The sequence below is a fragment of the Brassica oleracea genome, chromosome C2 (genome assembly GCF_000695525.1).
Source record: "Brassica oleracea var. oleracea cultivar TO1000 chromosome C2, BOL, whole genome shotgun sequence".
NCBI lineage: Eukaryota > Viridiplantae > Streptophyta > Magnoliopsida > Brassicales > Brassicaceae > Brassica > Brassica oleracea.
The window spans coordinates 1,445,726-1,460,770 of record NC_027749.1 but is presented as its reverse complement, the minus strand read 5'-3'; the positions used below and the strand labels follow the sequence as shown (position 1 = coordinate 1,460,770).

Genomic DNA, 15,045 nt, shown 5'->3' with positions numbered 1-15,045 from the left:
GTTAATTTCATCCAAAATTGCTATTGAACTTGTGTAAACACAAAGTAAAGAGAGATTTGAAGTTACTGCTCCACAAAAGGTTAGAACCACATCTTGATAAACTTTCTTCTTCTATATACTCACAAAGAAGCACTCTTCTTCAACTCCTCAAAATACTTATGACCATCAGGGTGCCGGTTCACAAACCTCGTCACAAAGGACTTGTCAGAGTACACAAGTATAGTACTTATCGCAAGCTTCCCATCCGCCTTCCCTCTCTCTCGCAGCCAATAGTACATCGCGAACCTTACCTTCATCCTTTCAAGAGTGTACTTAAGACACGAAGGGAAAGCCACAAGAGTCGAAAGCGGGTACCCCAACTCATTCACAAGGTAATCAACCTTTGCTTCCAACACATCGCTCGCCTGTGTTAGCACATCAGGAGACGCCTTCACCATCTCCTTAGCCTCCCCTTCACTCAACCCCAAACTCTTAAGAAACTCAAACCTCTCCCTGAGCTCAGACCCTCTCCCCCGGAAACACCTGAGGGCCTTCTCCATCTCCTTCTCCTCGTATCCGAGCTCCTTCAAAAACTGTGTCTTCATCGCTTTGGAGCCGACTACGTCCACCACACCAGTCCCAGGCAACGGCGTTACTCTCAACCCCATAGTCCATTTCTTCATCTCCTCCGGATTCTCCTGAATCACCTGACAAAGCCGCTTCTTCCCGCCTTTCAGAGTATTAAGAAAGGTGCTAGTATGCTTCAAACGAGACACTCCAAGCCAGTGAGAGTGGTTACGAAACACCTTACCAATCTCATAAGCCTCCATCTTGATACCTCTCAAGAACAAAAAGCAATGCCGTAGATTCGAAACACACTTCCCAACCTCCTGACTACTACTCTGGGGAAGCTTCAAAGCCAACTCGCTTCTGGAACAACCTAGCTTTGTCTGAAACCCAGCTAAGATCATTGTCCACTCTCCAGACTCCTCCAGAACCAGACCCGGCCGGTTCTTGATTAACTCTAACAGCTCACTCTCGTCGTCTCCACATAACTCTCTGAGAAAGGCTAAACACCTATGGATGCATCTCCAGTCATAAGAGCCTCCCTCTGATAAATTCTCCAACACCCAATCCGAACCAATCATGTCTATAACGCTGACCATTTCTAAATTCGTCTCCCCGATCAGCACCCTCGGGGTACAAACGATGACCTTGGAGACAAACACCTTCCCAAACCCCAGACGCTCTAAAGATTCAATCTTTGAAGCTAAGACACCACTCTCGTAACCGAACACCTCCCTAGCTTCTTTAAAGATCTTCCCCATCTTCTCCCGACCAATCCCGTAGTTCCAAAAGACATGATAATTCTCCAACAAGAACGCATCTTCGTTCAAAAACATCTTATCACAAGGCACGAGAGGGCTAAACTCAGAGGGTTTCAGACCTAAGCTCTCGAAGAAAGGCTCGAACTCGTTCACAGGGTGGTACAATAGGAACTTAGTGATGGATCTGATTAACTCATCACCACAAGAAGCAGAGTAAGAATGAGAATCGTTGTGCAGCTTGTTGAGGAGGGTGTCGTTGAATAAAGGAGCGTTTTTGCTCATGCTCTCGGCGATTAGGAACTGTAGGCCTCTGTTGTTGTAGAAGTAGTCGAACATGGCGAGTTGGGTTAGTTTGCGAATCTCGTTTCTGGGGAGTTTCGAGGTGGTGGCGGTGGAGGAGAGAGATCTTCTAGGGTTTATGGGAGGTTGGGGTTTTTTAAAGGTGGAGACTTTGTGGGAGACCCAGTTGAGTAGAGAGGTGGGTGATCTAGGGTTCCGGATTAGAGACATTGTGTTTACCTCTGTGCCTTCTTCTTCTTCATCTCTTGTCTCAATGGATGAAGTATGAACACAGACAGAGAGACACATATATGTGTGACGATATTATTGCGTCATATTTTAAAGATTCTATAATTTTTGTTTATGTTTAGCAAATTCATCATATTCTAAATTCAGTTTGAGATAATATTAAATCAAATTCAACATTTGATTTTTTTATCATTGACTTGAGTTCTCTCATTATATTTTAACAAATTTAGGAGTATTTTCAAAATTTTAATAAAAATCTCCAATATAAAATATTTTTTGTTTGTCACTTGAACAAAAAAATTTCCTCAAATTAATCATATTATAACTACAATTTTGAGATAACGGTTAGTTCAAATTTCGGGAGTCCCAATCGGATTTCGGTTTTGTCCAATCGGGTCTCAGTTTTTCGGATTTATCAAAATCAGCTTCATTCGGGTTATATGAAAGTTCGGTTCGTGACTGGTTTGAGTTCTATCGGGTTCGGGTCGGAGTTAGTAAATCTTCGAAGAACCGGTACAACTCGATGTATTTTTCAGTTTGGGTCCCAATAGGTTCTTCGGTTTAAAATTACTTGATTTATACCTAATTTGTAACCAAAACATAATTAAATTGGTTATCTGGTTTTAAAGTATTTGATTTGTACTTATTTTGTAACCAAAAACATAAATAAAATGAATTCAAAAATAAGAAAAAAAAACATCAAACATAATAATTTAAAATCAAATGAAAAGTAAACATATTTATTGATACAAAAAAACCAAATAAATGAAAGCATAAAACGAAAAACTAAATTTTCATTAAATGAAAAAACATTATTCAATGAAAACAAAACTAAAATCTAAAAATTTCAAGCCTTAACCGCCATTTTCAACCATCAACCTTCATGTCATAGATAATTATTTTGGATACGTACTAAAAATTGAGATAATGTTTGGTACAATTTTCTTTTTGGAATTTTGAATATTTCGGATTCTATCGGATATCCATTTAAATTGAGGTTTGGATAGGATAATACCCATAACCCGAAATACCATAAAACAAGATCCATTCGGTATTTATATGGGGTTCGGATCGGTTCGGATTCATTTTTATTGGATTGGGTTCGGTTTGGATTTTCAGGTTCGGTTTATTTGCCCAGCCTAAAATTTCGTTTGATTTTTATCATTGGCTTGAGTTCTCATTGTATTTTAACAAATTTTAGAGTATTTCCATAATTTAAAATAAAAGTTTCCAATATAAAGCTCTTTTTTTTTTGTCAATTTATCCACAATGCTTCTTAATTCTGATGGGCTCTCTTCCCTGACGGGCTCAGAATGATATGCTAATGAAGGGATCATCAGTTGGTTTTAGGGGCTGAACGTATTTTAGGGCCTTTAGAGAGAAAAAAGGTTTTTAATCACAAAATAACGTACAATTAATTTGACTTTACTGCATTTTCATAACAACGTTTCAATATGAGCCTTTTTCTTTGTAAATAAGGCAAAGGAATGCAAAGATTTTTATGCAGCAAGATTTTAAGAACGAGCTTATCAAGACAATCTACTATTATGAGCTCATGATCTCCATTTTTTTCAGCATAATATGCAGTGTGTATACTAATACTAGATCAATCAAGTTTAGTTTGAGAACAATGAGAAGAAGAAAAAAGAAAGATGAAAAGAAATTGAATATTCAAAGTAGAATAAATAAGAAAGGGAAAAGAATAAAACGTGGGGTTCCTTCGTTTGAATTTTTAAAAGCACATAGTTAATTAAGAATAATCTCACACATCTATATATCAGTCTATATATGACTAAGACTCCACACACCACTTGCACACATTTAAGTACCTGATTCTGTTTCCAAGTGTTAGTGTGTGTAGCACTTTGGACATTCTCTTGTCGTGACTCTTATAACGTTACATGCATCACTTTAAATAGAGTAAAAAAACATGCTTTAGTTAGGCATTTTCTATTTAGCCAATCTCTCATTGTTCAGCTTATCTTTGATTGGGATTGAGTGTCTCCATAAGTTTTTAGCATCAGGGCTTCTGCATCTTGTATTGAGAAAGGCGGAGGAGAGTGATCAGAAGCAGAGAGAGACAACGATGCTTCAGCGTTTGGTGACTTGAGAAGAAGACACTCTTTTGTCTTTTGTTGTTGCTCTATCATTATTTTCAATTGCTTCCCTTGTTCTTCGATTCTTAGTTGCAGGTTTCTTTGAATCTAATGGGAAAAAAAACACGTGAATCAACAATATATGAGTGGTTAAAAAGTGTATATATGTAGATTTGTATGAGAAATACTTCATTGGTGAATGATGATATAAATATATGAAATAAAAAATGAGAAGAGCAACAAAATGTTCAAACATACAATCTCAAAAATAGAAAGCTGGTCTTCATTTATTTCAAAAGATATTTTATAGAAAAAGAATTGTCAAACAAAGATATTTTGTAGAAAAATATTAATTTTTAAATCAAAATATAATGAAGCACATATTAATTCTAAAGTGGGAAATTGGAATAAGCACTCGATGCCACACACTACTACTTAAGACTGTAACATTGGAATTTATTTACTTGGTAAAATATAATAATTATATATAATAAACTAAGTTATATATTTACATTTTGTAACTCACCTCTAGTTGTTCATGAAGATGCCTCTGAACGTCTAGCTGAAGCTGGAGAGCCTCTTTAATTTGCACTCCACTGCATCCACGATATAAAACAAAACAAAACATTAAGTTAGTCATTAACAACTCATTATTTTATTATTTTTGAATAATGTTAATCGTATGTTGTTGTCATTGCTACGGTAAGCCATTGTGTCATTAACTTTGGACTTATATGGAGACTATATATTTAGTAATAAAGAAAATATTATTTTTGGTACCCATATAAAGAAGGGAAAAAAACGTACGTTTTTGTGTCAAGCTGAGACAGCTCTTTTGAACAAGATCCCTTCTCAAACTTGCCTGCAACAACAAAACTCTCTGAATTTGCATTATTCCTAAATTGTCAATGTATTTTATCTTTTTTTGACAAAAAAATTTCAATGTATTTTATCACATTCAAATATATAGTGATGGTATTCATTTAGAGTACCTTCTTGATAGTCAGGGATGTATTTCGCAATCCTATACTTCTGAAATTTTAACCAAGAACTATTGAATTAAAACTTCTTAAAAACAAGTGTAAAGAGAGAAGAAGTAAAGTTAACCTGTAGATGGCTTTTAACATGAAATATTGTGAGTCCTTCAGAATCCATCAGCTTCAGTATCGCTTTGGGTGTTGCCTCTGCATAGTTTCCCACCAGTTATTACACTTTTTAGTGTACCACCAAAGAAACAAGGGCACTTTTATCTTTAAAGCATATATCAATTCATTTTTCCATATAATGCGCATATTTGCTTCAAAATAAAGTTTTCAACCCACACATGTGGTGTTATATGATATCGCATAAGATTCTTTTGATCTCATGAAATCATCATTGTTACATCTAAATGCTATCTAATCATAACTTTATGCATGCTTAAGCAAAGTGACTAGATCATGTGACTGATAACTAATTGTTTAATTCCTCTAATTCTAAAGTCGAAGTCTCGTTAACTTACTATCAGCACCACCAAGGCGGTTAACGCATTCCACGAACTTCTCATGAAGATCTTGAGTCCACCTTATCCTTGTCTTGTTCCCAACCGTCCCACAATTAGGAGCCATGGAGCCTCCATGGGCTGAGAAGGAATGAGAAGAAAATCTTGGATGTGTTTGCTTAGCATGGTGATGTGATGATGAGAAATGAAGTTGTGTTACATTAGAAGTACTATAGGTCCTCCTGCATAGTTCCTGAAAACCATCAAGTTTAAACATTATTGTTATAAAAATGTTTAAAAAAGATTATAACAGAAAAGTTTTCGAAACACATTTTTTCCCAACCAAAACTTGATTAAGCTTATGGACATGTGACAAAAAAAAGAAAAAAAGTTGGAGTTTGTGGAATACTTGTGGATCTTGACTTGCATCAAAAGAAAGAGAGTATGAGGATGATGAAGCATTTGTTGCGGCGAAATCATTAGCACATGATTTTTGATATAATGGCTTTAAATATTGATCCTGAAGAAGTTGCATAGGAACCATCGACTGGGATTGGTCTTCTGATGGATGATCCGAAGATTGATCATGATGGTAAGGATGAAACAAGGCATGATTGGGTTTTGAAGACGAACATTGCACGGAGAGAGATTGATTGGCTGTGCAATCGTATGGAGTATAACCCGAGAACGTCTCGCTGGTCCATGGAGATGATTGATTGTAATGGTTCATATTCACGTCTTGTAAATTAAACAGCTGGGGAGGTTGCGATTGCGAGTGCAAGTGTAGCCGGCTTCCTTGTGAAGCATTTGAGGTTTCAAAATTGATGTTATCCATCACAGACCAAACAAGAGAGACCTGGATAGCCACTTTTGTATCAGAAACCTATGATCTTGTTGCACGTTCAATGAAATATTGAACGATAGGGAGAAAATAGTTCGTAGCTGAAAAAAAAAGATTTCATTAAACAAAAAATCGGATGAGTAAACGATCGAAATGAAATCCAAAGTGTTTTACTTTTTGGTTTTCATCCAAAGTCTTCAGGTGCAAAGAGGGATGAGTATTGTTATAGACAATGCCTTTTCTTTTGATTATTCTCAAAATGGATAGGAGTGCGCATTTTTTTAATTACCCAATGGCCATAATTGTAAAAGTTGCAAAAGTCCAAATTAAAATTCTTATTTCAATAACAAATATTATAAGAATTAAACTTAATTAATTCCCACTTGCGTAGACCTTGTCTTTATTCTTCTTCAGTTGTGGAAACATTTAAGAATATTATTCACAAATATAGTAAGAGCGCAAGGAAATCGATTTTAGTTAGTATCATTAGTTCATTTTAGAACCCTAATGGATCATGTTACGCCATGCATATAGATACCCGCTAAATTGTGTAAATATATAAAATCTTCGACAGTTTACTCATGTCTATATATATTTATTTTTGAAGAAATATTAGAAAAGATTTTGCACACAAAAGTATTAAGATCACACAGAAATCAATTAAATTATTAATTCACTTTCGAACCCCAACTTACTCTGTTAAACCATGCATACATCTACACATTATATGGAAGTCATTTTCTGTGCTTCAGACTTGGATCACTTATAGAACAGTATATGTTCCACGTACAGATTTAATTTGTACTAGCTGATTGATTCATATGTGAATATTTTTATTAATTCACAAGATATTTAGATACATATGGGCTATCTTACATCGACATACTCTTTAAAATGATTATTTTGTACTATTACAAAAGCTTATACCTTATTGAGAGATCAGAGTTAAACAACATTGATGATAAAGAAAGAAAATAACGGAAAAACGATTCATAAACATGTATGTATCTGATTCAGAGGGATTCAAACATTCATATCTCATTTAAAACAGGGTTTTTAGTAATTAAACCCCTCAACTAAAGATGAATCGTAAAAAAAACCTTCAACTAAAGATCATGTGAAATAAACCTTCAACTTTAATTCCGTTAACATATGTTACCTTCCGTCTAAAAAACCGTGACGGAGGGTGACATATGTTAACGGTTTATAAGTTGAGGGTTTAAAATGTTGAAAACTTTGTTGAGGGTTTTTTTTACGATTCAAAAATAGTTGAGGAGTTTTATCACTAAAAGTCATTACATGTTATCAAATTATTTATTATCATTTATACATTTTTTTAGATTGATTTATAAGCCTTTAAAACTAATTTATAAATTTTAATACATTAATCTATTATAAAATTAATTTATACATCTTAAATTAATAATTTTCAACACTACTTACAACTTATTATAACTTCAAAATATTAAATTATTTGATATTTGGCAATAGTGATATAAAAAAAATTGTGTGTTTATATCGTCATTGTCAAATATCAAATAATTTAAAGTTTATAAGTTATATTAAGTCTTAATTAGTGTCGAGGATAATTCATCCATAAAATCAATCTTTCTATTTAGAGTAGGACGCACTTTTTCCTATTTTCATGATTTTTGTCATCCGGCTCATATTTTCCCCCTCCCCTCCAAAATAATGCATGATTATTTTTATTCTCATTTATTTCTGAATAAATACGTTATATTTTTATTTTCTTGATCAGTAATATATTTGAAACATAAAGTAATACAATAAATCAAGAACAATATAGGAAAATAGGAAAGTATGAGCCGGATGACGAAAATCATGAAAATATGAAAAAATGCATCCTACTCTAAATAGAAAGATTGACTTCATGGATGAATTATCCTCGACACTACTTAAGACTTAATATAACTTAGAAACTTTAAATTATTTGATATTTGACAATGACGATATAAACACAAATTTTTTATATCACTATTGCCAAATATCAAATAATTTAATATTTTGAAGTTATAATAAGTTGTAAGTAGTGTTGAAATTTATTAATTTAAGATGTATAAATTAATTTTATAATAGATTAATGTATTAAAATTTATAAATTAGTTTTAGTGATAAAATCACTCAACTATTTTTGAATCGTAAAAAAAAACCCTCAACAAAGTTTTCAAAATTATAAACCCTCAACTTATAAACCGTTAACATATGTCACCCTCCGTCACGGTTTTTTAGACGGAGGGTAACATATGTTAGCGGAATTAAAGTTGAAGTTTTATTTCATAGAATTTTTAGTTGAGGGTTTTTTTTACGATTCATCTTTAGTTGAGGAGTTTAATTACTAAAAACCCTTTAAAACAAGCTCAACCAAATAAAGATAACAGAAAGAAGATATTTGATTAAAAAAAAAGAAGAAGAAGAGATTTGATGTTGGCCAGTACACCTTTCATGTTTACGTAGTTGGTGTGTGTTCAAAACTACATGCACCTTCAAACACACACAATTTAAGTGTTATTTTTTTTTGAAGAATTTTTTTAAGTGTTATTTTGGATTATCAATTAATAAAAGTTATATATCTATATATTAAATTTAATATTTTAGTTGAATGGAAAAAATTTGCCTATATATATACTATGATTAACAAATCTTTGGAAAGATGTCTCGGTTTGAAACCTAAAATTTGTATTTAAACACACCCACATTGATAGGTATAAATATTGATATAAAATTAGTATATAATATTATATATTAAATTATTAATAACTCAAAGCCGGATCAGAATAAATCTGCGTTTGTCAAAATTAAAGGTTGATTGGGTTTGGGATACACACTCAGGACCACTGAATATATATAAATTAATAACTACTCGAAATTTTATTTTGTTCTACCCAAGATATGGGAGAATATATTTTACATAGGCATATTTTTTTTTTTTTTTTAATAATCCAGGGTTCCCCACTTACGTGGATCATTCCCTGGGCCCGGTTAGGCAGCGGTCCACTTCACCCGGGAGGACTATACCTGGGCTGGGGACAAGGCTCAACACCCAGTACCGCATTTGATGACAAGATGGGCAGTTCCCCTCCGCCTGGCGTCGAACCCGGAAGCATGACAATTGGCCCTCAAAATCCTTACTAAACGAGCTACCACATCCCGTCATAAATTGTTATAACGACGATTCTCGCATTGTTATAACGACGATTCTCGCATAAATTTCACACTTATTTTTCTGAGGAGCATGAAATTGACTATCTAAAGACATATCGAATTATTCTGGATAAGATGAATAAAACTGGCTCTCCATCTTCAATTTTTTTTGTTTGGTCCAATGCAACTTCGTTATCTTCTTTTCAATTTTATCTTAATCATATATCATTTATATATAATTGGTAGATGCGCCAGTCAGATTTTTAGTATAAAAATTCATTGAGAGATTCCACTTCCAAAAGTTTGTTTAGAGGCAAGCCACATTCCGCACCCAAACAAAAACAAAATATATTAATAATAAAAACTTTTGTCCAAAAAAAAAATTAATAAAAAAAACTATAGGTAAAACCACAAAGAAATATAGCAGTATCGAGTTCCTTTCTATGCTTTAGATTAATTCAAATATTTTTGTTAATCTATTCTATTAAAACAGCAGTGTGACCCATTAATAAAAGTTGGGTCCAACAATTATTTTTTCCAAAAACTGATTATTTCATAACTGCTTATATTAAATGACTAACCACGTTCTTTGTCGATAACAAAATCAGTTATGTTTCTTCATTCACAACAAAGTTCGATTCAATGATATACCTTTTAGACCTGATCAGAACACGCCCATGGTGATCGATTCTCTGGCGATTATACATTCCATGGTCGTTCACTATGTTGATTTGTCATAATCAGACAAGAAAATCGGGATCTTCAAAGTAACTAACATTTTGGGTTTTAAAAGGTTGAAATCAGATGTTTTGTAATGCATTACAAGTTTAAGGCATAACCAACAAGATTTTTTTTCAAAAGAATTTCAAAAATTTTGTTCGGTTTTCGGGTTTGATATTGGTATTCAGATATAATACTATAAGAATCATTCGAGCATATAGGCCAAGTCTAATAGAGTATGAAACTTTTGATTTTCGGGCCGATTCTATGTCGGTTTTTTGGGTATAAATATTTTTGACTAATTATGTTAGGTAATTATTAAGACAATATAATATGTTGTGAATTTTAAAAATAAAGTTTAAAAATAATTTCTGAAATACATATGGCACATGTGTATAGTTATGCAATTTGACATATTTAATATATTTACCAAATATTATATTAAATTATATTAAATTAATATTAAATAATATGATTACAAAAAAATACAAATATAAAAATTAAAATTTTCAAAGAAAAAATAAAACAAAAATATACCCGCCCTTTTAAAACAGCAGTATGACCAGTTGATAAAGGTTGTGTCCAACTTAAAATATAAATTTTTCGGATCCATAAGATAAATTCAGTTTCAGTGAATACTCTCACTAATAAAATAATTTTGTAACTACTTCTATGATGTATGCATATTTTGTAAAGTCACCCTTTAAATTCCAAAATATCAGTGATCCACTACTTTCAATATTACAAACTGTCGACTACCTTATGAAGTCCAATAAATAAATATTATGTCATTTGGAAACAGTAATATTGATACTATACTTTAATAAATATTATTTTCACCACACAAATTAATGGGAATGAACTAAGGTTTAATTAATGTTTTAAACACAGTCTAGATGTTGAATCTAATTATTTTTCGGTCATTGATTTATTAGATTGACTGTGGATAACTATGTCATTTCCTAATTTATTTTAACATATAATTATGAATATATCAATATTAAAAATAAAAGATAACCCCATGTTTAAAAACATAGTAAAATTTTAAAATTCAAATTATTTATTTTTCATTTCACATAAAAATATAATTTAAACAATTTTTATAACAAGTTAGAGTTACGACATATAATAAACTGTACAATAATATCAAAATTAATAATTATTTAAATATTTAATCCAAATGTTGAAATTAAATTTAAATTTTTGAAAAAAATAATTTAAACAAAATTGGATTATATACCGATCACCCATAAGTTCAACATGCAGTCTCTGGTTTTAGCGGTTTTTGCGGGTTATCAAGTTTTTAATTGATGGATATTTTTTGAAACACAAACCAAATTACATATTGAATCACTGGGTTTACAGGTTCGCTGATTTAAATACAAAAATATTTTAAATAAACAAAATCCTTACAAATTAACAAAAAAATTGTAAAATTATTAATGAAGTTTTACATCATAAAATATCCCGCGTTTTCAAGCGCGGATCAAAATAGAGTTTATGTTATTAAAACATGATCATTCTTATTTTTATCCGCTTAAATATATAGTCGAATCCTAAATCTTTTAAGTTGGTGATATTGTAATATTTATTATTAATGAAATATAAAGTTTAATTATATGATGAGATTTTGGTTTAAGTATATTCAGGTTTCAAATTTTTGGAAGTAGTGATTTACATCTCATTTAGATATTTATAAATTTTGTTTCAGTTCATATTTTTACGGGTTTGGTTTGGCTTTGACTATCCGTTTAAATCATAAAATTCGATAAACTAAAATATACCTTATAATTTTCCAAATTCAAAAATAAAAACAACAAATAACATATAAATTTTATAATACATGAACAAATACTTAAATTTAACATAAAATTACTTATGTCTAAATCTTTGGTTAAAACTCCAATAAATATTTCAAATATCTCCAGTATTTTAAGGATTTTGGATTACTGTTGCAGCTTTAATGGTTTTTGTACAAATATTTGTAGCCACAAACTTATTTTAAATTATGATTATAGTTTTTCGGTTGTATCTAAAACTAAATTTCTTGAAATAATAAAGAAAAACTGAAACAAAAAATATACCCGCCCTTTAAAGAGCGGGTCAAAATCTAGTAGCTTTTAAAATGAAGGTACCGATTATCTGTACCATCTTTCAACGTACATTCACGCACTAATTTTTTATATGATCAAATACTTGTGGCTGCTTTTCCATGAACGCATCAACCTAACGAAGGCGTTGTCGTTAACAAATATTTATCTGTACAAGAAAACATTCAAGCTATACTAGATTTGACCTGAACAAATTTGTATACATACATTATTTAATTTACGAGTGGAAACATAACATCACAAATTTATGTGGCGATGAATAATTTTTGTTTTCTTCTGAATTTAAATTTGTTTTTTTTTAACAGACGGTGGTTGTGTCAAAAGAAAAAAAAAATAGACGTAATCAGCTAAAATTTTGTATGATTAGTATTAAATGAATACATATTAGAGATTGTTTTATATTAGAAGGGTTATATAAAAAAGAATGATAAAAAACAATAAAATAAGATGGAACCGACCAAACGTTTAGGGCATGAAAAAGAATGATAAAACTCTTTCTTGTCAGATTTTAGATTTTACTAGGAGTTAATAATAGATATATCACTTATTATAGATACATACTGATTATTTTAGTATCTCTTATTATATTATTACTATCTCTTATATATTATTTTCAGATTTTACTCTCTTATTATTATTTTTCTTAGACGGCTATTTCTTTTACAAAAAAAGGATGAAGTCATAGCCCCCAAAAAATGAGAAGTTTGGTAATTGAAAATAACAGAAGGTGGACCTCTAATTAATGAATAAATATAAGATATTTTCTAAATATAAAATGGATAGCAACAGTGGAACAACTGTAAGATTCTCCCTACGTGTTAAAATAATGCCCAATAGGCCAATACTGTTCTTACAAGTTGCACTTCCCACTTTTTATTTTATTAATTAACTACGTTTCTTCAAACAAGTCTTTAACTTATTTTATTTCTTAATTTGTTTTATATAATTTGAACTTATATTCGTCTTTGCCAGGCATAGAGATGGCCCCCTGACGCGTGTTAACCTCACAAATATTTGATAAATTTTAATTCAATAATTTTCGTTTAAAATGTTCGACATCGAGGTAAATTTGTTTATCTATTGGCGTAAATATTATTCCTTGTTGGCACTAGGGAAAAATTCGGGGAGACTTTGTTAAAGGCAGTAGTATCTGAAGAAATTTGACCTCAATTTAAAAGTTGTACCCAAAAACAAGTTCTAAGAGTAATTTAATCTTAAATATTAAAATCACGATCTGCAGCTGGAATTTACAAATAACATACTAATTTCCTGATTACAGTTTAATATTACCTCGACATGATCAAACAACTCGTAAATCTCACAAGAGAAATCACATATATATGCTTCGAAGTTATCTCTCCGTTTAGGGTTTAGTTAGTTTTTTATGAGTCTCCCTCTCCTGTTATGTATTCCTAACAGTCATTGAAGGAAACAATCTGTCCGTGTCTCCAGAAAATAGTGTTATTAAATAGGGTTCTTTGTGGATTTATGACTTGTGTAGTTTAAAACTGATCCATGGATTGATTGAATACAGAGGAGTTCAATTTTTCATTTTTTAAAGCATGGTCGTTATTTTATTGTGTACCGTTTCAAAACAAATGTCGTTTAGAAAAATTTCACAGAAATCAACATAAGAAATTGGGGAGAAATTTTCCACTATATTACTAAAGAAAGCCAACACTTGACATTATTATACTTAAAAATAGTTTTGTCTAAATAGAGATTCAATAAAATCTTTTATATCAAAGGACTCTTTTTTCAGACTGCACAAGACCCGGATAAAGCCTTGTGATTGTTTATTTTGATGGGCCCGTAGACATTAACTGAGCTAAGATTACAAAAAATTTAGGCTTCACCTTTGGCATGTGATTCTTGATCTTTTTCTAAACCGCTTTATTGATCAGGTGATGCATGCATGGTCAAGAGCAAAGACTCGAGAAGAAACAAGCAACATCAATAAATATCAAAGTTGGTGATAGTTTAAGGGGTGCAAGCATTATATCAACTTTTATAAATTTCAAAGTTGGTTCGTTTTTTATACGAAGGTTTATTTTGTCAGTGGAGATAAATATATTATATCAACTTTTATAATTTTTTTCCCCTATAAATCGCTGTATTTATTTTTCTTTAATCACAGGACCACGAGCAAGTTGCGGAGCGGTGCAGCGTGGAATTGATTTGTTTTTTTATAAGTTTTTATTGGCAAAATCAAACTTAATTACGAGTCCGTTATGCTCAATCTTATGCGATATTTCTACCATCTTAGTTTGGTTATCCAAGATACAAACTGTATATCTAAATATAAATAACTGAGAAAATAGATAATAAACAAGTAAGAAAATTCAAATATTTTGAAATATAAGTTTCATGTGGTCTAATAATTAATTAAGATTCGACGTCCACCTTTATTATACCGTTTGAATCTATAGTAAAGTGTGATATTGTTATGTTAGCTTAGCTTCTGATGTACAAAAGAGGACCAAAAGATTTTGTCGAATTATCTGACTTTAACATAAGGTAGTATTACAAGGAACAGGGAGTTGGCAGTAGAACGAAATAGCAAACATGAATGTCACCCACCATATGCAAGAGAGAAAGGAATGTGAGCCAGTCACAAGGGTGACATGGTTCTAGCATGGGGGTATTTATTGGGTATCAGATTAAAACTATTGAACTAGAATAAACAAAATAAAAACTACAAAAGAATGAAAAAAAATAAAAACCATCGCCTCATCAGCAAATGCAAATATCATTACACAGTCACTAAGATAACAAAAACAAAATAAAAAAACAAGGTTGC

General features: G+C 31.4%; 2 protein-coding genes across 3 annotated transcripts; both read right to left on the bottom strand.

Annotated features, from left to right (window-relative positions):
• Positions 1–5: 5 nt before the first annotated feature.
• LOC106323142 lies at positions 6–1,895 on the bottom strand. The gene has a single exon (XM_013761305.1). It carries the CDS (start codon positions 1,893–1,895, stop codon positions 120–122), a length of 1,776 nt encoding a protein of 591 aa, XP_013616759.1. The 3' UTR covers positions 6–119.
• A 1,660-nt stretch (positions 1,896–3,555) lies between these two features.
• On the bottom strand, positions 3,556–6,490 carry LOC106325896 (transcription repressor KAN1-like). 2 transcript variants are annotated; one of them, XM_013763946.1, is made up of 8 exons: positions 6,427–6,490; positions 5,821–6,353; positions 5,433–5,664; positions 5,039–5,115; positions 4,924–4,963; positions 4,739–4,793; positions 4,458–4,527; positions 3,556–4,039 (listed from the first exon to the last, which is right to left on the bottom strand). In XM_013763946.1, exons 2-8 carry the CDS (start codon positions 6,244–6,246, stop codon positions 3,809–3,811), a joined length of 1,131 nt encoding a protein of 376 aa, XP_013619400.1. In that variant the 5' UTR covers positions 6,247–6,353; positions 6,427–6,490; the 3' UTR covers positions 3,556–3,808. The 2 variants fall into 2 exon arrangements, with proteins under 2 accessions (XP_013619400.1, XP_013619399.1); XM_013763945.1 differs by lacking the exon at positions 6,427–6,490 and having other exon boundaries at positions 5,821–6,426.
• Positions 6,491–15,045: the final 8,555 nt, after the last annotated feature.

Coding starts and splice junctions, on each gene's coding strand:
- LOC106323142 (XM_013761305.1), bottom strand. CDS start 1,895: ATGTGTCTCTCTGTCTGTGTTCATACTTCATCCATTGAGACAAGAGAT.
- LOC106325896 (XM_013763946.1), bottom strand. CDS start 6,246: ATGGATAACATCAATTTTGAAACCTCAAATGCTTCACAAGGAAGCCGG. Junction 5,665..5,820: donor ATGCAAGTCAAGATCCACAA/GTATTCCACAAA, acceptor GATGGTTTTCAG/GAACTATGCAGGAGGACCTA. Junction 4,528..4,738: donor TCTCAGCTTGACACAAAAAC/GTACGTTTTTTT, acceptor TCGTGGATGCAG/TGGAGTGCAAATTAAAGAGG.